Source organism: Pelodiscus sinensis, chromosome 6, assembly GCF_052426305.1.
Source record: "Pelodiscus sinensis isolate ZL-2025 chromosome 6, ASM5242630v1, whole genome shotgun sequence".
NCBI classification, from domain to species: domain Eukaryota; kingdom Metazoa; phylum Chordata; order Testudines; family Trionychidae; genus Pelodiscus; species Pelodiscus sinensis.
The window spans coordinates 87,027,501-87,050,967 of NC_143057.1; the positions used below are offsets into that span (position 1 = coordinate 87,027,501).

Consider the following 23,467-nt stretch of genomic DNA (forward strand, 5'->3'; position numbering starts at 1 on the left):
GAGAGGGCGAGGTAGTGTTTTGCTGTCACCCACAGCTTTTTATAGAGTAGAATTGGGCACTTGCTGTTTTTCCATCTAATCAAGAAAAGTAGCTTCCTTATGCAATACTAAAATATAATAAAAGCTATAACATTTTCTTTCTTTGCTCTTGCCTTCAATAGCTTAGAAATAAATAATCTAAGGCTTGTACTTATTCACATCAAATGCGTTTTTTCCCTTACACTCAGTACCTTCAACATACAAAAAAAGGTCAAGTCTCCTGCTAAGGAGAGAGTGATCTCCCTTACATTAGAAAAGCTCAAGGAGAGGCCTCTGGTTGGATAGCAGAAGAACTGAAGATGGCAGGGAGCTGGAGGGTAAATGGGAGCTTAATTAATTGGGTGCATAAAAATGTGGTCTTGAGTCCCTAAATCATGGGAATGTTTTTATGGGGTACTTTTATGGGTTCAGTTTGGGAGAGCCACTTTTTGTGTGAAGAGGGCTGTGTTCTCTAGGGAGAGTTTAATGCTTCAAAATATAGAGAAGCTACATTAGTGCTGAGACGAAGTGGTACTTTAGTGCCTTTGCAGTCTGAGTGTATGCTTGGGGTTTGGGTGGGAGGCAGGCTGGCCAGCCAGATACCAAGGTGATGGTACCATGATTTTTGGGTGGTGGCTTCTATTGCTTTAGTTCCAGAAAGAAGCTTAAGTGCTTCTTACATTTATCCTGAATTAAGGACCACTGTCACACCCATCCTCTTCAAGGAGTTTCCATCATTTTAGGTTTTTATCTAGAAGAAAAACTGAGGCAATAAAGCAGACATGTTTATTGTGGGCATGTAGGTTGTGTGTTTTCAGGGCAGCTGTGATGTAGCATCCAGAAATTTGCTTACTTTGTGGTATGGAAGCTAGCGATGTTAGATACCATGTAATTGAATAGTAGTGTAACCACATGTGGTTACAGGAATCTTTGATAGTTCCTGGGGGTGGAGCCAGCAGCCAGTATGCTCTGGCCCCACTCCCAGGGAGCCCTCTGTCACCCCCTGCTGCTGCTTCTCTATCAGAGGCAGCAGCGTGGTGTGGGAGCTGGTCTGCAAGGAGAGCTAGTTTAAAAAACAGCTCCTTGCGCAGACTGGCTGCCTGCTGCCCACACTGCTTTCTCTGATACAGAGGCAGCAGTGCAGGGTGGTAACAGCCCCTGTCCGCGGGAGTCTGAGGTCCCTGTGGTCAAAGGCTGGTCTGTGGCAGCAACTCCTGTCCATGGGGGGTCCCAGCGTGTGCTTGTCCAACTCCTGCTCCTATCAGAAGCAGTGGGGGAGCACTGGGGGAAGGGAAGAGAGTGCATGTAGTTGACAAGAGTAACCGATAAACCCAGACTTATCGGTTAATCGTGTAGTTAACTACATGTTGACATCCCTAGTGGAAGTACATGTACAGTAAGTAGCCCATGCATTTTCTTACACTTTAAATCTTTGAACTCACAGAAAGGTCATATCTCCTGACAAGGGGAAGAGTACACTGGAAGAAACCAGGGAGAGCTTTTTGGCTGAGTTCAGAAACTGGATACCATATAATTTATTAAAACTTTTGCTATATAGTGATAAATACAAGGTATCCAGCCTTATTAATGGAGACTGTTCCAGTTCAGCACAATGAAGTGATAACATGTTGTTGAGAGGAGTAAGCACATGCAGTAAATGCCTGTCACGGTTTTTCTTTAGCAATTTACCCAACCTAAAAGCTGTCTATTGTGGGTGTGGTACTTTCAGCCACACATCACTGCTATTACTTGGTTTAAGAAAGTTCCACGAAAACATTTTATACAGGAGAATCAGTATTATGTGAGATAATTGGTAGTTGGAGCAGGCACAGGGAACACAGAATGTGACAACAGCTGTGATTTTGGAATTTGGAGACATGAAGATCAGGGCAGTGAATCCAATTGTTCCTTGGGACCTTCAAGTTGACAAATGAATGAAAGATGAGAGTTGGAAAGAGAAAGATAGTGGTTTGGAACTGGATGTGTTTGCTTTTACTTTTACAGAATCAATATTTTTTTTCTTTTGTGTGAACTGAACATGAATGTAGTACAATGAGTGGAACTGGAGAAAGTGGGTCAGGTTTCAGGGAGGACCTTTATTCCCTTGTTCATCTATCTCAGGAATGCAATCTGGGACTGGGTGGCTGGCAGATAAACAATAGGACCTTAGCATGTAAAACTGGTTTAATCAACTTTTGTTTCCAACTCCACCTGTTAGATCACTTCTGCTAATGAAACAGAGTCTGATGACAGATTTTGAGGTTGCCATCATTCTTTTCCACTACTACAGTGATTTGTTGCAGGAAGAGACCTTTTAAAAAAGGCCTTTCTTGCCACATGTGGCTCTCAGCTATTGTTTTTCTGCTCTCCTCTATTTTCCTAAGAGTGTGTTCTCAGTCTGCTGGGTAAGGAAAATAAAAAGGATGTAAAAGAGCATGCTACTGTTAGCACAAGTGTCTTCCATTTTCAAACACTGTATTTGAAAACAGTGCCATAGTCCTTGGGTTTTATTGAGATAAGGATAACTAAAGGGAATAATGGATCAAAGACAGGCTGCCTATATGCACGTCTAAAATCCCTGTCACCACAGTCTGATGGGGCTGACCAGAGGATGACAAGTCTGTTTCATGGGAAATCTTGAGGTTTCAGAATTTGTTTTTTTTGGCACTGACACAAAATCAAACCCTTTTGAATGTTTTTGTTAAAATGAAATTGTGTCAGTGTTTGTTTTCACATTGAAACATGAGCTTTTTGATTTGGTAAGGTAGGGTGGGTGAGTATGTTCATCTGCCCTGGGATATGGGAGACCAGGTTCAAGTCCTTGTTTTGCTTGACTTGGGGGGAAAGGGCAGTGTTTGTCCCTGATCATGTCTAATCAAGCAGGCAGAAGTCTGTGATAAATAAAAATCTTTGTTCTGAATTGGGCTAGATGAGGATTTTGACCTGGGTGTCAGATCCCCAGCCGGTGAACTGGCTACAGAATCTCTCACCTTTTCTCCCCAGCATAGTATGGTAAAATTTCATTTAGTCAAATGTTTCAATCTGTTCTAGGGCAGACTAGAATGAATGGATCACAGATATTACATTAAAGCTTCCTGTGACAAAGGTGTTCTATTTAATTCTTAAAATAGGTTGTTCAGATCCTAATTTATAAATGTTCTACCAGAGGACCTCAAAGGTCTAAATATTAGGCAAGCCATGCAACACCTAGGTGTTGTGACATTTATAGATCATGTTTATATTGAAGTGATGCGAACTGAGGCAACGTCTGTGCTGTCAGTTCTATGGCTGTCCAGTAATGATGCCATAGCTAAGCAGCTGTAGCAATTGTGATGTAGATAATTCCTACAGGAACAGAGGGGAGTTTTCTATCACCAGAGGTAATCCATCTCCCTGAGCAGCAATAGCTAGGTGATGGACCTATGACTTTATATAAGAGTTTATATACAGATCAGGCCGAGACCCAGAAAGCGTAAGTGGCTAGCTGAAATTCACCCTGCAAAACAATGGCAGAAGCAGGAACAGTTCGTATATCTCCTGATATCCTCTCCTCTGCCTTACTCATTAAATAATAATTCTTCCCGCTGAAGTCAATGAAAAGTTAAGATGAAGCAAAAGTTCTTTAAAATTAAAAATAAAACCCTTTTGAAAGTCTGTATTAGAGTTTGAATTAGTGACTTGCACTTCACAAACCCACATGGACACCATGGTTGCGATGGTGAAGCCTCTGGAATGTTGTTTAAAAAAAGTAAAACCAGGGACAATTTAAATTCTTCTGATTTGGCTTCTTGAGTGACAGTAAAACTTGAAAGTATACCAGCCATTTCTGAAGTGCTGGTAGATGATAGATAGTGCCAGTTGTGAAGTGCTTTGAAGTTCAGCACCTAGAATGAGTACTGTGCCATTGCAGAGGTGGAAGTGCCAGGACTGAGCTAAGTTTTATGTATAGAAATGTAATAGGAGAGTATTGATTAAATTTCAGCTGAGGTTTTGATTAAAAAAAAAAAACAAAAAAAACCTCAACAAATCTTCACACTTGTATAGTCAGTGCAGCCCCTTTCACTGGAAACTGAAATACTTTGCTTTCCCACAGAACAAGAAGCAGTGTGATCTTTACATTGGCTACGTCTACACTGTAGCATTTTATCAGCAGAGGAAATGCAAATGAAGCACTCATTAGCATTTCTCACGCTCTCATTTGCATAGTCTCTTCTGATCTGTTTTGCGGAAGAGGTTTTTGCGGAAAAACACAGTGTAGATGGGGCCATTTTGTAACAAAAAACCCTTTTGAGCAAGATCCCTTAGCCCTCAAAGGAGGTATACAGGATCTTGTGCAAAAGGATTTTTTTGCGCAACATGGCCCAGTCTACACTGCTTTTTTTTCTGCAAAATGGATCAGATGAGACTATGCAAATGAGAGCACGAAAAATGCTAATGAGCGCTTCATTTGAATTTCTTCTGCTGACAAAATGCAACATAGCCATTGATTCTGCCTGTTCCCTTCGTTAGTTTCAACCCTGATTTGTAGGTATTGCTTCTGATAAGCAGAGAATAATTCAGTTTCCAAGCCTAATTCAGTCCTTAGCTTCTTTTAAGGATTGTCAGTTATTGTGGTGGTATTTGTTTTGTGGTACTTATTCACTCACAAACAAAAAGTTCTTGTATTTACGTTCAACACCCTTTGCAATTAAATCCTGACCATATTATCCACCCATTATCTTGTTGTGCTTACCTTTGTTCATCTAGTAATGCCAGCCTCAATTAGCTACTTTTTCTATAATTACTGTTTGTGAAAAAGCTGCTGGTCAAAATCAAATAAAGCCACCACATTATCCTCCTTCTGGTTACTCCCCAAAAATCACCTCTGCTATATTGTGTACAGAAATCACCTGATGACAGTCAAGGAGGTGAAAAAATATGGTCACTGTTCATGGTTGGCTAAGAATTGAGCTTTTAAAAAAATTTCTGCTTCTCCAGTCCTCACCCACTTGTTTGATAATCCACCTACTATATATTTACACTGCAAACTCTTTGGAGGCAAGGACTGCTACTCACTCTATTTGTAGAACATGTCCTCAGCTTGGTTGGTTTCTATGCGCCACCATGATAAAAATGTTAAATAATAATTAATCAGAAATGGACTAGGACCACAGCTTCCTTTTACACATGCTTCATAACAGTCCTCAGATGTTAATTTTGCCTGATATCAGCATGAGCAGGATTTGAACCAGTAACTTGATAAAAAGTCTGGCCAGCCCATCATCCCAGTGAGCTTTTAAAATCCAACCTATTTTGAAAATAGTTTTAATGTCAGTCTTTCAACTCCTTCCTTTGCTCCCATCAATCTCTAGGGTTCCAGTTAGTCACATTACCATATCCATGCCTGAAGAAACCGAACTGGTGGCTTAGTGTGTTAACATACAGGAGAGAGGCTGGTTCAGTATTCTCTGATGATCACTTGTCCTTTGGAAATAAAAAGCATTGTGGAGACTCATGTGCTCTTATATATGTGGAAATGAGGGGTGACAATCTGGGAGTTTTTAATGCAAATAGGCTAATGAGAGTTCAGAGTAGGTAACTATTTCTTATTTGTGTCACTGTGTGGAGTGTAGTCCTCTGCCTAATTCAGGGTAGGTAGAGTAGTTACAGCTTGTTAGCATCATTGCCTAGAACATTTCGACTCATACACTTTTGAAACAACCACTTGAATTCTTATATAATTTTTTGTAATACCACACTGTTAACTCTGCAGTGTACTGGGTAGTGGTCTGCAGTGTACTGGGTAGAGATTCCCCTCCTCAGTCTGAACAGGTGTAATTTCTTGGCTGCTAGATGGTGCAGTGACAGGTATTGCATAATTGCAATGGAATGAAATGTAACATGCTCTCCCCTTACTAAAAATTGGATGTGGGTAATAACATCAACACAGCTATCTGATTTATCTCCTAGTTTGACAATGACTCAGTAAAAGGCTATGTCTACATGTTAGCTCAGGATGTGATGCCTCTGCTTGATTCACTTAGTCGTGCTAGGTCCATGAGCAGTGTTGCTATGGTAGTATGGTAGCGGTAGCAGCAGTGCAGCTAAGTACTGATGAATACAGTCCATATATACTGGAAACCAATGGCTATATTCCTGGCCTGCCCAAGTCATAGCTCTGCAGCTGCTACCCATAAGTCTGCAACTATTTATTTATTTCATTCCTTGTTTACCACTACTATTTATCCTTCTACTAGCTTGATGAGAACAAGGATGACTACGTGAAGGGGAATCACATCTCTGGCTTGTAGGGGAGACTAGTGTATTCAACCTTCTTACATTTGTGGACCCCTAAAAATTTACACTGAGGGTGTGGGGCCTTTTGTAAACCTTAGACATAGTCTGCCACTCCCTAGAGGTTGATGGACCACAAATTAAAAATCACTGGTCCAGATGAATGACAAACATGTTTTATTTTTGTTTGACGATACCATCATCTCTAAGGCTATGTCTACACTGGCGGGTTCTTGTGCCAGAAATATGCAAATGAGGCTAGCGTGGCATATCACCAAGCCTCATTTGCATACCTAATGAGCCACCATTTTTGCAGAAGAGGCTCTTGCGCCAGAAGGAGCGGCTATACTGCCCCATCTTGTGCAAGAAAAACCCTCTTGCGCAATGCTGCTACGCTGATTATTTTCAGGAATAACGGCAATGTGCAAAAGGGCTTTTCTTGTGCAAGAAGGGGCAGTGTAGACGCGCCTTCTGCTGCAAGAGCCTCTTCTGCAAAAATGGCGGCTCATTAGGTATGCAAATGAGGCTTGGTGATATTCCATGCCTAGCCTCATTTGCATATTTCTGGCGCAAGAACCCGCCAGTGTAGACATAGCCTAAATGTGTATCTCTGATGAACCCTTCCCCATGAAAACACGTTGAACCCGAGAAGCATTTAGAGGCATTTCTCATTTTCATAAACTTACCTAACCACTCAAATGTATCTGTGTAAACTAATTACTTTTTAATTAACCCTTTTGATTGCATATTGAGAGTTATGGTGAAATTTACCACTAATTATGTTGGAGCAGAGGAGGCCACCAGATTAGTGTGAGAAATGAGAAGACTTCATTTCCTTTATTTGAAACATAGACTAAGTAGCAAGTTATTTTTCCAGATTTAAGTCTGTGTAGCTTCTGTTAAATTTTCGGGCAGATGTCCTTTTGAAAGGTCATCAGGCTTTCTTTTGCCTAAAGTAATATCACAGCAATTTCAGAAAGCAAGATTTACTAGAACTACTAAAAATCATTGTATTCAAAGAACAAAAGCTCTATTAAATTAGTCCTGTTAAGTACCACTTATACACTAGGGCCATGTCTAGACTGGCCAGTTTTTCCGGAAAATCAGCTGCTTCTCCGGAAAAACTTGCCAGCTGTCCACACTGGCCGCGTTAATTTCCGCAAAAGCACTGATGATCTTATGTAAGATTGTCAGCGTTCTTGCGGAAATACTATGCTGCTCCCGTTTGGGCAAAAGTCCTTTTGTGCAAAAGCATCCGTGACCAGTCTAGATGCGATTTTGCGCAAGAAAGCCCCGATCCCCATTTTAGCCATCGGGGCTTTTTTGCGCAAAACAGTTCTTCCCTGTCTACACTGGCCCTCTTGTGCAAGTATTCCAAGCGGGAGCATGAAAGTATTTGCGCAAGAAGCACTGATTTTGTACATTACAAAGTCAGTGCTCTTGCGCAAATTCAAGCGGCCAGTGTAGACAGCTGGCAAGTTTTTGCAAAAAAGCGACCGCTTTTGTGCAAAATCTTGCCAGCTGTTTACACTGGCTGCTTGAATTTGCGCAAGAGCACTGACTTTGTAATGTACAAAATCAGTGCTTCTTGCGCAAATACTTTCATGCTCCCGCTTGGAATACTTGCACAAGAGGGCCAGTGTAGACAGGGAAGAACTGTTTTGCGCAAAAAAGCCCCGATGGCTAAAATGGAGATTGGGGCTTTCTTGCGCAAAATCGCATCTAGACTGGTCATGGATGGTTTTGCGCAAAAACACTTTTTGCGCAAAAGCATCCGTGCCAATCTAGATGTGCTTTTGTGGAAATATTTGTAATGGAAAAACTTTTCCGTTAAAAGTATTTCCGCAAAATCATGCCGGTCTAAACGCAGCCTAGTTCTTTCTGGATGTTGGTTTTAATTGCATAACCAAAATCTTGTCCAAATGCTTCAATTCTTCATGCAAGTAATTCCTGTAATATTTGACAGCCATGTAATAATTTTGTTTGCTTCTGTTCTTATAGGTTGTAGGTAGCAGCCACAGCTAAGAAACTATTAATTCAGAGAAACTAATGCAGAAAAAACATACTTTGCTAGTGATATGCATAACTTCTCAAAAGAATTGCTCCAAAGCTAACGACTGACATTTCTCGCAAGATTGAGCTACCTTTATAGTTGGTGAAACAGAAGAAAATGGTTACTTATTGTAACTATGGTTTTTTGAGATGTGACACAGCATCCACATGTAGCCCCTCCTTTTTACTAGCTCAGTATGAGGTTATTCAACATAGGGGAAGCCTTATGACTTTTTACACAACTTTGGGAGACTAGGCCTGAGGTGCCTTTGTGTGCTGGCTGTTGTGCGTCAGTGTGTGTTCACCTCTGACAGACCCACTCAGACAGCTCACCAGGAACAGGCTTTATTCTGTAATGAGCATAGGACAGAGTTACAGTTCAGTGGCCTCTGCTCTGCTTGCTGTCTCTCTGCTCCCAGCTTGGTAGTGCTGAGTATATCCAGGCAGGAACCAGAAAGTTCTCTCAACATGCCAAAGTTTGTAGTCCACAACTTGTAATTCCTGGAGCTGCTCTTGAAGAGGAGACTCAGATGTAGAGAGGATAGAGACTGTATCATGGAATGCACATCTACATCACTTCTGGAAGAACCACAGTTAAATAACCATTTCTTTTTCAAGTAGATGCATCTGTCTATTCCACTTAGGTGACTCTCAAGCAGTACCCCTCTCAGGAAGTGGGGCTCTCAGTCTATCTAAGGATTGCAGGACCACCCTTCCAAAGTTTGCATCAGCTCTGGAAGATGCAGTAAGGCATAATAGTTCATAAATGTATGTATGGGTCACATAGCACCCCTTCACGTTTCATATGGAAATATCACTAAGGAATGCTATTGATGTAGCTTGTGGTCTCATCAAATGTGCTTATCCACGGTGAAAAGACGTGGCTGAAGTCAGGGCCATCCACAGAAGGGTGCAGGACCCAGGGAACCAGTGGCAGGAGACAAACCAATCTGGCCAGAGGGTGAAAGATAGGATTGTATACCATCTTAAGCCCTATTTGAAAGAGGTGAAGGTGCAACCTTGCAAAGCAGACCACCTGTGTGGAAGCAGATGCAGCCTAACACCCTGTCACACATTCCAAATGTTGTGGAAGGCTGAGGGGGCAGATTGAGGCAAAGACATCAAAACGTCTGAGCATGGTCAGTTCTCAGGACAGTTCTTGACGTTAATGAATCTAACAGAGCCAATGAACTTGATTTGAGTGGGAGTGAATGTTGACTTTCTGGTATTTAGAAGGTCAAGCAGGCAAAATGTGGTGTTGACATAAGCACAAACTTTGTCTGTGGAGCTGCCTCTCAGTAACAAGTTGTTGAGGTATGTGACTTCCCACCATCCTGAGAGATACCTTTAGCAATACTCATGAATTTGATTAAAAACTCAGGGGAGGGAAAAGAAGCCAAATGGAAGCACTGTGTATTGAAAGTAGCATTTCCCCATGACAAATTGAAGGGCCCTTTCTGTGGCCCAGTAGGATCTATCATGTGAACCTCATGTACCTGATACATTTGTTGAGGCCATGAAGACTGAAGATGGGTCTCATCAATTCCTTGGATTTGGGTAGCAGGAAGTACCAGTAGTAGAAGCCACAACCTGGTAGAACGTCCTCCATCAGGCCCCAAACCAGCAGCAAGTGAACCTGCTCAAGGAGATGGGCTCCTGAAGAGGGATGGAAGGTGGCATGGTGAGGAACTAGGTAGCATAACCCAGCCTGACAGTGCTTAGGACTCAGCTGTTGGAAATGATGGAGTCCCAAGCATTATGAAACTGTCCTTTGTTCCTGTTATGGAGGTGAAGGGTATATGGGGGAAGAGAAGCAATGACTGAAAAGATGCTCTGGACCAAAGAATCAAAATGGATGCTGGCACAGCACCCGGGGAAAGAACATGGTCTCTAGTCAAACCCAGAGCCTGGCTGCTTTCTCCTGTGGGATTATCCCTCTTTCGGGGGTAGACCTATTGCCTCCGAGGAGGGAAAGGCTAGGCAAGCTGCAGGTGATACTGCTGCTGAATGCCATAGTGGCACTTCTGAGTTGCCAGCATGTGCATCCCCAAGGACCTCAGGGTAGTTTTTTGTCTGGAAAAAAATGTGGGGCCATCAAAAGGCAATTCTTCAATAGCTTGCTGGACACCAGGGAAGATACCCAAGTTCTGTGGTCAGGGAGCCCTCATAGTGACTGCAGAGGCCATTATCACCCTGACTGAGGTGTCCACAACATTGCACGTGGACTGCAAGGATGTATAAGCCATCAAACAGCCCTCCATGGCAAACCCCCAAAAATCCTCCCGTGAGGCAGCAGGCAGCTGGTCTGCAAGCTTTGACCAGCTGTCCAATTAACAAAATCATACTTGGACAGAAAGGCTTTCTGGTTAATCATTTCACATTTGTAAGGAAAAGGTGTAAATCTTCCTGCCTATGAGGGCCAATTGTTCAGAATCCCTTTCCTTGGGACTCGGGTGGACTTAAACCTATTTTGTTGGACTCTCTTGTTCACTGTAGTCACCACTAGGGAATAAGTTTCTAGATGAGAGAAAAAATCCTTACATTTCTGTCCAGGAGAGAAACAGTACTTCTCCTCGATACTGCCTGTGGCTAAGCACTAAACTAGAATGCTCCAGAGGGCCTTAGCTGGAATGGGGAGTGATTGGGAGGGCAACCCTTGTAGTTTATGAAGACTGTAAAAGATCCATCAGATACTGAGGGAAGTGGATGCATGCCACAAAAGGGTTGGTGTGCCTCCAATGCCTCTGGTACCAAAGGGGAAGAAGACTCAGCAGCAGAACTTTGTCCTGAGAGGAGATCCTTTACTAAGCAAGCCATATCTTATTCCAGAGATGACTTACCTATTTGAGAAGAGTCTACAAGGGAGAGGGATCATTGGTTCTTGAATTCAGCTCACCACAGATTTAGTTGATGGTCTTGCCTTTGAGTGAGCTGAAGAGCAGTTGAGGAGCATCCCTCTGATTCCCAAGGAAGGCACTGATATTGATAGGGCATTGGTGGCAAGTAGGCACCAGGCCAGAGATCTGTCACAACCAAGAGACATATGCTAATACTGAGAGCCATACTGGTCCATTAGAGACTCTTAGTACTCATCAAGCAATGGGGTGCAGGATTATGACCCAGACTTGGATGCAGAGGAACCTCAGGATCCCAGCAGCAAGGGTTGAGCAAGAAAAGTGGGAGCAAGTAGGTGGTTCAATTCCTCCATCACCCAGAAAGAGGCAGGAAGCAGCACCATCAATGGAGGTGGTACTCTGAGTAGTGAGCACATTGGTGTCTGGAGCAGGGTCGGTTCTGACGTGCACAGTGATATTGGAATGACTGTACCAATGCTGAGGGGAATGAAAGCCACTATGGACGTCTAAGTTGTGCTGACTGCAGCAGTGCTGGGGGAGGTTCCCAGTACTGAGCTCACCTGTTCCAACTGATACGGACTCCATCCTGACTGCTGGAAGGGGGAGCATTGGGATGTGGAGCAGACTCCTGAAGAGCTCAGTGGCTCACTCCATCAAAGGAGCTATAATTGATACAGTGCAGGCAAAGCCTTGGACCAATGATGAGGTCAGGACCAAACAGCAGAGCTTGACTGGCTGCCTGAATGCTGCCAACATGGACAGAGACAGTCCCAGGATCTTCCTTTTTGGTGTTTGACTTGACAGATGCCCAGAGGCTGAATTGGAGTCAGCAATAGGGGGTTTCTAACCTCCCTACCAGGTACTGGGGAAGGGTAAAGGTACCTGTGCTGTCCCACATGCCAGCCCTGGCTCAGTGCCAGTCTGCACTTTCCCTTGGGGAAGTACAACCTACTCATGCAAATGTTTTCAGTAAAATAATTGGGTCTAAGTGCACATTTTAGGATCAGCCCCCAAGTCAGCCTATCAATTAGGTGACAAGTAGAGCAGGTCAATAATGTGGGACCATCTTTTTGCAAAAATTTTCACACACAATCAAAAACTTAGTCTTAAAAAAAATGAACAGCCCTAGTGACAAGGGAAACCAAATTCTACACCTCGTGATGACAGCCACATTATTTTATTTTCATTTTAAAGACTTTATTTTTTTCCTGCGTGGTGCATAATTGTATAATATGGACTGGAATTTTATGCAGCTTTCTCCAAAGCCGTGTCAGTAGTTATAAGCCCCTGTAAGGCAAAATGCTGTAAACAGGGAACATTGGCCCACATTCTGAGATCAGTGGGGCCATGAGTGCCTAGGGATGTAAGCAACTAATCAACTATCCAATAAGCAAGAGCCGGGTGGGCTCTTGCTACATTTCAAAGCAGAAGCGCCCTTATTGACTAATCGAATTAGTTGATTAAACTAATTTTAACATTCTTATAAATGCTCTCCTCACTCTGGCTATGGTTACACGGATGCTTTTTTGCAGAAGAGGAAATGAAAATCGCACTCGCAAGATCAGGTAAACCTCAATTTTTGAGGAATAAGGGATCTTGTGAAAGTTTTTTTCCAAACAAATGGCCCCATCTACATGGGGCTTTTTATTGGCAAATTCTCTTCCGCAAAAAGAATCAGAAGAAGATATGCAAATGCATACCCTCTTCTGCAAAAAAGCAGCAGTTTAGCTGTAGCCTCAGAGGCCTACGTACAAAGGAGAATCTCAGTACTCAACTTTCCTCCTTTTTCAGTACATAGCATTATCCCAGCCCCATCTAGGGATGCTCCAGGGGGCTAGAGATCAATGTGGGGGGCAGACAGGGTGACAGTTATATCATAGGTATTCATCCTTGTATCCCTGTGGGGCTTTTTCAGAGGTAGAGCCCCCTAACTCTTTGTAAGCTAATGGACATGGGGTGCTTAACTTTCCTTAAGACCCCTGGGGAAAACCTCAAAGTGAAATGATGTTTGTATTGTAGAGGGGGTCTGCTTAAAACCAAACTTCTGTTTGGTTACAAGGGTAAAAATGGCTGAAATCCCAGCAGCTTGGCTCCATTACAGTTGTGCCACAAGGACATTGAGAGGGCCCAGAAATGATGCAGTAGCATAACACCTGTGCTAAGGATCCTGTCCGCCAATTATCAGTATTTATATTTTATTACATGTGCTAATTAATTGTCTGACCATAGAGAAAGATTACACACTTCAGGGCAGCAACACAGTCTAAAAACTTAGCTGGTGAGTGCAGTGAAGAGATCCTACATACAATCAGTGATCAAGGTGATGATTGGCACAGTCTTAAGCTTGCCTCTTTAAATATAGTTAATTGCACTAAGTTCTGCTTCTCTCCACTATGAGCACAAGTCAATTCCGTCATCTTCCCTTACATAGCCACCACTTCAGTTCTCATGTCCAGTTTCACCATCTGATCCTTTCTCCACACAATAATTTACACACAAGGTGGATACAGTATATAAATAGAGGATATGCTAGGGTTTTTTTAGCATTGCAATATAGGTGGGTTGTCAGGAGGGATTTAATGAGGACAGTAGAGGCTTAAGGTGTAAAAAGAGACTTGATTCATATTCTAGGCCCTCAGTGGAAATAATTGATCAGGACCATTTTCAACAGCTTCCTATCTACTGTACTGCAGAGTAGAGGTTCTGAAGACAGGCAGAATTAAATCACTGCCTGAGGCTGTGGAAAATGTTTCCCCATTGTAACTTTTGAGAACAAATTATTTGGTGTAGTTCACTTTAACTACACTTTCAGTCTAAGAAGATCTGGGCCATTTTATGCAAGTTACTACATGATTTGGTAGGTACTACTCAAAAGACAAAATGGCTGACAGCTATGCTCTTCTCCCTTTAATGGACATTGCATGCAGCTCAGCTGCCTCTTCTGGGCTTTGATACTACAGAGCCATCTTCCCTCCTAGTCATTTGAATGTAGAAATGTGCATACAATGGAAAGTAATTAGAGCATTCATTTTGATTTCATGTTAATTTAGTGGAAAAAATAGGTTAAATAAATGTTCTGCTTCTGAAAAGCGGTATTCTTCAGTGGATTAACTTGCTTTCTAGCTGTGCAATGACTTGTTCAAATTCAGCTAATGCACACCATTGAGAAGCATTTTGACATTCTTATTAAACAGGTTTAGGTCTTCCCTGTTATCCTAATAGGCTGTGACCAGAGATGATGGGAATTAGGCAAAACTCCTCCTGTAGATGCTTCTGGCAGATCTTGGTCTTGCAGAATGGAAATTCTCACAGACATTAAGAATGGAAGGGACTGGCAAGATGTCATGTCTCCCTCCCTACCTCTTCCCCCTCCCCATCCCATAATATGGCAGGACAAGTGTTTTTCAAACTGTTCTTAACCTTCAAGGATGGGGAGTCTACCACAAGGGTGGACAATAATTTTTGACTGGGGGCCACTTCAAAAATGTTTTAAATTGGCCCCAGGCTGCTCTGGAAGGGGCAGGCCCAGGACACTTCCATGCTTCCCCGCCCATAGGCTCTGTCCCCTGCGAAAGAACTGCCAGGTGTTCTGAACAGCTGGTGGTTCCCTACAGGCATGCATGCCCCAGCGATGGGAGGAGATGGGAGCACACAGTCTCCCACTGCCCTGAAAGGGAGCACTGTCTTTAGTCACCTGCTGAGCTCCTTGCGGGGCAGGAGGAGACTTTGTACACGCCCCCTGCCCTCAGGCCAATCAGGGTTTGAGGCTGAGGGGAGTACCTGAAGTCTCTTTCTGCCCTGCCCCAGTTCTGCAAGGATCATGTGACACTTCTAAGTGCTGTGCACTCCTTGCAAGGCAGGGGCAGAGTGGGAGGAGACTTTGCACACGTTCCCCTGTACCCCAGGCCCTCATTGGCCTGGGGGCAGAGGGAATGCAAAATCTCTCACTCCCTGCCTTCTGGCACAGCACTTAACCAACTGTCAGGGTTGACTAAACACCGCACACTTCCCAGGTTGTGATTGGCCGGTGGGCAGGAGAGCAGCAGGACCTCTGTGGGCCCGTTCAACCCACTTGCCTCCTCCTGGTCCACAGCAACCCTGGAACCTTCTCCCAAGCTCTTTGAAGACTAGTATGGCCAGATTTAGTCAATTTCCTAAGCCTAAAAACATGGCCAGCTCTTAAACCCTTTTTTTTTTTTTTTTTTGCAACTGTACCACTGAAAACCCATCTAAAGTACTACTTACCCTGTTACTCCTCATTTTGAAGCTGAACATTTGATTGTCATTTTTGCATGTAGTATTTTGCACTTGTTTTTTTAGAATTTTATTTTATTGATTTGTCAGAGTTGTTTTAAATGTAATCCTTTCCACTGCAGTGCCAGCTGCAAATTCTATAAGCATAACTGACAAGTAGTAGTCTGAGAACTGACCCCTGTATGTTCACGCTTTGTCCTCTGTTTGACAGCAAATAAGTGCTAACTACTCTGAGTATAGTCTTTCACCTAGTTGTGCACTCACCTTATTTCATTTAGATCACATTTCCTTACCTTGCTTATGAAAATAGCATCTGAGACATTTCATGAAGGACTAACATGTACTACCTTTACTATTCAATAGTCCTAACTAATTATATTTGTTGGTTACCAAAAAAAAAAAAAAAAAAAAAAATCATTCATGTTGAAAATCAGAGCATTGCTGATTTAAAAATAGTCTAACAGAAGACAGTAGTACCTCCCCTACTAGCCTTATTAACTTGAGTCTATACTAAACTTCAAGACTGTATCAAATATCTAAAAGGGTGTTACAAAGAGGAGGGAGAAAAATTGTTCTCCTTGACCACTGAGGATGGGACAAGCAGCAATGGGTGGTTTTGACTGGATTGTAGGAAAAACTTCCTAATTATCAGGGTGTTTAAACACTGGAATAAATTGCCTAAGGAGGTTGTGGAATCTCCATGCATCCCAGCAAGTGTTGATCATTTTTTGAGACATTGAACTGGGAACTTATGGTCAGCTGATTTAGCCATTATGATCACAAATCTTTTTCAATCACTTCGTCCTATGATCGAATTTCCTTTAAGTAAGGTTTACATTCTTTGTTCCAAAATGTATTTGCTTACACACAACTTACTAGGTGATTCAGATCACTCAAACAAGGTTTTGCCCTCTATCATTGATGGTTCCCTCACTGTGTGTGTGTCACTCACCAACTTCGAGTAATCATTGTATGTTCTCTCCTAGGTTGTTGATAAAAATATCAATAGCATAAGACCAAGAACTGGTCCCTGCAGGATTACCTCATTAGAAAATTCTCCACACACAATGAAACCTGCAGCTCCCATTGGCCAGGAATGGCAATACTTAGCCACTGGGCACGGATTGCCCTTACCCGCATAGATACAGGTAAACAAAGTCTCGTGGCCAGCTAGTAGCTTGCCCTTATAAGCTGCAACTCAGAGTTTGAAAACGAATATCTATTACATCAGGGATGGGGAATCTTTTATGAATCCAGGGCCACTGACCTACAGAAAAATCAGTCCGGGGCCACACACAAGTGAGAAGGCCCTCCACCCCCCAAATCCTCACTGATATGGCACCCAACTGGGAAGAAACACTCCCCCATTTCCCTTCCACACCAGAGCCTAGGAGGGCCTAGCCTAGTAGATTGTGTGCTCCAACCCTGTGGTGGGGCAGCAGGGAGAGGGAACAGCTGAGCACAGGGCAGTCATCCAGGAGAGGTTCAGGTACGGCCCAGCTGATTGGCAGAACACCCACAGCTTCCCATAGCTGGCAGCATGTGTTTCTATTGGTGGTGCACAGCTGCATGTGCCTTGGTGCACACAACAAATTTATTCCACAAACAGATAGACAAAATTAGAGGGAACATTAGCCTTGAGCCTTGGGGGCCTGATCCAGACAAGCTGGGGACTGTATCCAGCCCCCAGGCTTGAGATTCCCTACCCTTATATTACATGAACACTTACCTTTATTTTGATAAATGCTCAATTTCCCCCTTTCCAATTTGTTATTCAGAGTCCTAACTACCCATGAGAAGACAGATTCCTTGGAGACCACACTATACAGCCTCTCACTCTTTACAGAAAGTGGACCAAAGTTCCAAGTGCCCAAACACTTCACAACTTACCTATCTTACTTCCATCATAATATGCCTTCCTTTGGCTTGTGAGGCAGAAAAAATCAGAGATCACTTAGAAGCATGCCTGTTTAAGTCATTTAAAATCCAAAATATATCCTGCTGATGCAGTGTCATTAAGTGCTGATATTAAACATCACCAGTTGATCCTTGCCTGTTGATTTCAGAAGCCTATCCAATCTAAATTATGGCTTATGGTTTGGCTCAAGGAAAGATAGCTCCATTTTCTTGCGAGTTGTGCTGAGCAACTGTTCACAGGTGGGTTCTATACGTATCTCTGTTCCCTTGGACTAGTAATCTTCAGAAATATCTTCCCGATTCCTACACTGAGGGCCTGATATCAATTTTAAAACTGCTGCCTGGAATTCCTCCCTGTCCTTCTCTTTTTGGTGACAACCCTTGTCTGTCTCCAGCAATGTAGAGGGCCACTGACTATTGGGTTGTCGTCTAATTCCATGTTTAGTTTTAACAGTATTTAAAATATGCAACGATAGGAATGAGTAAATTGAGATTGATCCAGCCAACATTTAATCTCCATGGCTACTGCTTCTCAGATCGTGTGCTCAATATGCATGGCAGCAAGTCAAAATTTTAAGGGAGAAAGATACTCTTTTCTGGTAGCTTTGGAATATCTAATAAGTGTTCTTCTCCAGTCCTTTTCCTAAAGGCACAGGTCATTGAATAGATTCCAGTACAGCAATCTAACGGAATAAAGGTTTAAGAAAATATCCAGGGATTTAACTCTGCATTCTTAGACATTCTTGCCATTGTTCAGTTGAGCTAGGAGGAAATGTAGTGGTTCCCCTAAGCTGCTGACAGGAAAATATCATGAAAAAGCAAAAAACAGACTTTATTACCAAAAATTGGGATCATTATTAAAGGGGATGGGATCACTTGATTACTTGTTCGATTTACTCACTTTGGGGCACCTGGCACTAGTCACTGTCAGAAGACAGGATACTGAGTTAGATGGACCCATGATCTGACCCAGTATGGCCATTTTTACATTCTTTTCTGCAGTCTTCCAGGTATTGTCCACAACTCGGCTGTAATTTGACAGTCATCTTGCAATTCAAGTAGGACCTAAGTCATCGAGGACTTATTTCTAAAGTCAGTTTTCCCAATTAAGGTGCCATTTTTAAGATGGCAATAGTGTTCACGATGTGTTTTTCAAACAGGAAGAGTGTCCCTGAACTCAAATAGTATGCAATCTAAAAAGACAAAAAGAAGATGCATATAAGATAGTGGGATGCAACTCAAGTGATTGGCATGAAAGGCATGTGTCTTACTAGCTATAATTAAGTTGCAACAAATTCTGTCCTCCATTTATAGTGTAGCCCTTTTGCCTTCCCATCACCAATACCCAATGTTGGTTTGAGTTTCCTTTTGTCTCTCTCTCTCCCCTCATGAAATAAATACTTCAGTGAGTCGATAACTAGTCAGGAAATTTGACAGTATTGTATCTGCAGGAGAGCTTGAAATGTGGAGAGGATAACTACTTTGTTGACCAAGCTCAGGAAAGGCATCCATGCTAAAAAACAAAATGGAGACATTTGTGGGAGAAATGGACATACTGTAGGATGAGTTACTGTTCACACAGCAGATAGGACAGGAAAGAAGAAATTAGAGTTATGTAAGCTTTCAGAACAAGTGAACAGAACCGTGATATACCAGAGACGGATTTACAGAGGAGAGCAACAGTTGACCAAGGAATAAAACTAGGAACACTGAAATATTCTTAGATGAATCAATGTCTCAGGCAAAAGTTTGAGGAAGAAATTTTAACTATAAAACTCTGCTTGAGGTCTCATTTTCTGGTGTGCCACTTTTCTATTGCTACACCTACTTTGTTCATTCTTCAGTCAAAAATAATGATCCTTGACATCAAACCTCTTTACCGTCATACTATTTCGTTCTAGGGATACTTACAACATCTGAGAAAGTAGCAGGAGTAGTTAAATTCTTAAGCACATTTTCATGAAAATGGTAATCTTGTCTACTAACATAACAAAAGAAAATGTATCCAAAATGATGGGTCTCTGAAGAGACACTTTGAAAGTTCAAAAGAGCTGTTAGTAGTGCATATTTAACTACTGTTCAGAAGTGCAAATGGTATGACAAATTAATGCAGTTAAAAACAGTTATTTGTCTGAAATGAGTTAATTTTCAAAGGTAAGAAGTGTGCAAAAATTCAGTTCAGAGAAGCAGACAGTATATTGCATATGGATTTGTCAGCAATTAATTGCAGGTGCAACTGATGTAATTCAGAGCTAATTATCTGACTACACCCACAAATCAGGTAACCGTATACACGTGACATCTGAGGTCTTCCATTTTGTATTTGCCAGGTTGAGGTCGTGTTCAAAGCCAGGCTCATTAAATATTCTGTTAGGTTTTATTTAACTAGAAACAGAAAGGTACAGAGTACTTTGTTGTCCTTAAAGTACGTATTAAAAGTTCTCATACTTAGTAAATTAATGTGCAATACTTTAATTTGCCAGCAGAGCTGACAGCTTATTTTTCAGATGAGTTGACCCAGAAGAACCATGGGTTTTATAAAAATGTAAATACTCTTGCAGCCAAACTGAACACTTAAGTCTGTCAAGAGCTAGCAAAGGGTCATAGCTGCACACTGAAGAAAAGGGTTTACTTCCCAACTTCTGCCCCTAGGTTCAAAATGACAATTTTTTGTAGGTGCCAAATATTGGGGAAAATATTGGCCGTCTACCATATTGCTCCTTGCAAAGCCTATATAATTCTGATGCCTGAACTGGAACTCTACATAGGAACTCACTCTACCTTCAAGATGTTTTGGAATCAGATCTTTATTTAATGTCTTGGGCCCATTTCTAGTTAGTATCATACTTAAAAAGAATGAAAGAGCAGTATCTATTTGAAAAGTTACATATACACAACACAAGATTTGTAAAAATATACAACATACTACACTTTACAAGTGCCGTGTTAGAATATGAAGGCTTAATCCCTTTAAACTGTTTTCTATTAGAACAGAAATTTTGTTAAGGCAAATACTTTCCAATATAAGTAGTTCTGGAAATAGCTGCTGAATCACATTCCTCACACACTTTAGGATAAGAATAAAGATGCTGACTAAGGGTACGTCTAGACTACATGCCTCTGTCGCCACAGGCATGTAGATTAGGCTACCAGACACAGGAAAATGAAGCGGCGATTTAAATAATTGCCGCTTCATTTAAATTTACATGGCTGCCGCGCTGAGCCAACAAACAGCTGGTCAGCTGTTTGTCGGCTCAGTGCAGCAGCCATGTAAATTTAAATGAAGCGGCAATTATTTAAATCGCTGCTTCATTTTCCTGTGTCTGGTAGCCTAATCTACATGCCTCTGTCGCCAGAGGCATGTAGTCTAGACGTACACTAAGTTGTTACACAAAACTCATCCCCAACAACTACTAAATTCCTAGCTTCAGACATCAGTATTTTTTGCAATTCGATACTTTCAGTTAAGTAAGAATTCTCTCCATACACAAAAATATAAAAAACAAAAAAGTTATCAGATAGTAATTTATTAGCTGTCTAAGTTAGAGAAAAGCCAGTCATTTGCAATTGCATAAAGGGAATCTCAGCTAGTCAACATTCTTATACTATTTCAAATAATACAGCAGTGATCAACCTCAGTGTGGAATGGACCCAGTGCTAATGCATGAAGACAGTAGCGAAGAACATCTAAGCTTCCAACCTCACTGACTCCAGTACTGAACGTGCATCTTTAAATTCTTCAGCTTCTTCCAACTCCTTTTCATTTTCCTGAAATTTATTGAAATAAAAATTAGATTTCTCTACACAGCTTTAACTACTTTAAAAATAATTCGGACATGCTTTCAATGCAGTAACTGAGATGGTATATTAAAATTCCACTTTTTATTACTGAGTGTTAGATATCACTTGGTCCTTAGAACCAAGTAGTTATCTCTTTTCCCCTCCATATTTTTTAAAATCAGATTCTGTCCAACATCATGTGGCTACATTTAAACTCCAGGTGCCATCTTAAGTAAAGGAAGTCCACAAAACATGAAGGGCAAATTCAACCAAGATGAATACATTGGTTTTAAAGAAATTTAGGTACTTTCAACTTCCCCCTTTACAGTGAGTAAAGCAGTTAAATCATGCAGATGTCAGATTTATAAATACTCATTTGTATGTTCTATTTTGTTCAATTAAAGGAATAGTTGAACCAAAAATGCAATCTCTACAAAAGTTGGCAGAAATGGCAATACAGGTGATACTAACATTTAGGAAGATCAGAAACCTTCTTTGAGGTTGTCCATTAAAAAAAAAAAAAGATTCTTTCAAAGTTCACTTTATTGGAAACTATGGAAGTGTGTTGAGGCGAGAGGGGGGGAATGACCTTTACAAACTTTTTGGTATTACTGAATTTTGGATGTGTTAAAGTTTCAGACCTTTTGATTTAAAGTAGGATATCTATTTGCCTTCTCAATTTACAGAACAATGGGAATGACTACTCATTTAGTTATGTCAGCCCCTTCATGTAAACGATCTTTCCTTCATTTCACTAAATGGGGATAAGATGTGTAAATTCCATTGTATAGTTTAAATCTACATGGGTAACAAGACTGCTGGTAAAGAAACTGTCAGCTTTTTACTGTACACATGTGACCTTAAAGCTAGGTAAAGGAAGTTTGGGCCCTAATTTCCTATATCATCCCTATTCAAATGCAAATAGTTCCTCTGAAATCAAGCTAACATCTTATATATTAAGATACTATGATTTTTAATTACCAAGTAATCAAAGCAAGCAGAATGTTCCATCTGTAAACCTGAATTCACCTAAAGTTTATACATTTATACAACAAAAGACATTAAGCAGTCTGACAATATAACTTTAAAAGCAAGGGACTCCACTTTAATATATCAAAATTTAAGTGTCTACTGGGTGCAGGACTGATTTCTCAACTTTCTTTTATTAAAGTTTACTACTCATAGCAAAGAACCCAATGTCTACATTAAACTTTGTATTCACTTATCTATACACATTCTGAAGTCAACTATTATGTTACATAATACTAGTCATGGAAATATACACAAAATACTATCCAAAGTAAAAAGTGTACAATCTTAGTCAGTTTCATTATGCCTTTGTACTGCAGGTTAAATAATTTGCTAACACAATAGTATCAGTGAAAGAATCTGGGCTCTAAGTCTTTGTGGCCAAGACATGAAATGCACAAGCCTCAGTTAGTTATTTTGCGCTTGACTTACTAATAGCTGAGTAAGATCTGCATGTGCAGCTTCTAATCTGCGTTGGCAATCTGGAATCATCATTCGAGATTCTTGCAAGATCTCAATCTGTAAAAGAAATCCATGAAACAAATGAAGAGCATTTCAGTGTTGAATACATTAGCTATAAAGCACACAGAAAGCTCACTCCTTTCTATAGTAAAGACTATTTTAAAAAATGGTTAAAATAGCTACCTCAAAGAAAATAGATACAAATCATGTCATTTTAATGACACTACATCTTAAGAGATAATTGCTTAACATTTGCATTGAGTAAATTAAAGCACATAAGAAAATGTATAGCGTATTGCAATATCCTACACATTATACCATATATATAATTAAACATGGCAAAGTAAGTGTAGTTAATGAAGTCTTTTAGAATACATTTTTCCAACTTAAGAAAGAACTGTCTGGCAAAACTTTCTATATATAATATTTATTTAAAATAAACTATTTCCCTGCTGTCATGAAGTAGCTTTATCCAAAATGGGATCAGCTGGTTATATAAATATCTCCTGCATCTTTTGGGTAATAAAGAAAAAGAGTGTTCAGATAATACCACAGAGATAATTACTGCATGAAAAAAGTTATTGAGTTATTGATCACATCGTGTGCACGCTGCAGGAGGCTCTGACTGAAAGACAAAGGCAAAGAAAAATGAAAAGCAAAGACCAGCAGGCTCATATTTTTGATGCTTATCATGCATAAAAAGTTATTACTTATCCTTCTGCTTCATTTTAGGAGAAAGATTATTCTCACCATGCAGTTCGAGCAAAATTACCAAACTGGCACCCCACTGAATCTGAACATCTTGCCTACACCTACAGAAAACAAAC

At 41.1% G+C, this 23,467-nt stretch overlaps 1 protein-coding gene and 1 long non-coding RNA gene across 2 annotated transcripts in view; one reads left to right on the forward strand and one right to left on the reverse strand.

Moving 5' to 3' along the window:
* Nucleotides 1-23,467, forward strand: part of LOC142829931 (uncharacterized) — a 29,119-nt gene that overhangs the window by 1,851 nt on the left and 3,801 nt on the right. The gene's annotated exons all lie outside the window — the stretch shown is intronic.
* Nucleotides 20,881-23,467, reverse strand: part of TBCA (tubulin folding cofactor A) — a 57,256-nt gene continuing 54,669 nt past the window's right edge. The window contains exons 3-4 of the mRNA XM_075932319.2: nucleotides 22,611-22,697; nucleotides 20,881-21,137 (exon numbers count right to left, since the gene is read on the reverse strand). Of these exons, the coding sequence (XP_075788434.1) occupies nucleotides 21,057-21,137; nucleotides 22,611-22,697 (168 nt within the window). The 3' untranslated portion in view covers nucleotides 20,881-21,056. The remainder of the gene's footprint in view (nucleotides 21,138-22,610; nucleotides 22,698-23,467) is intronic.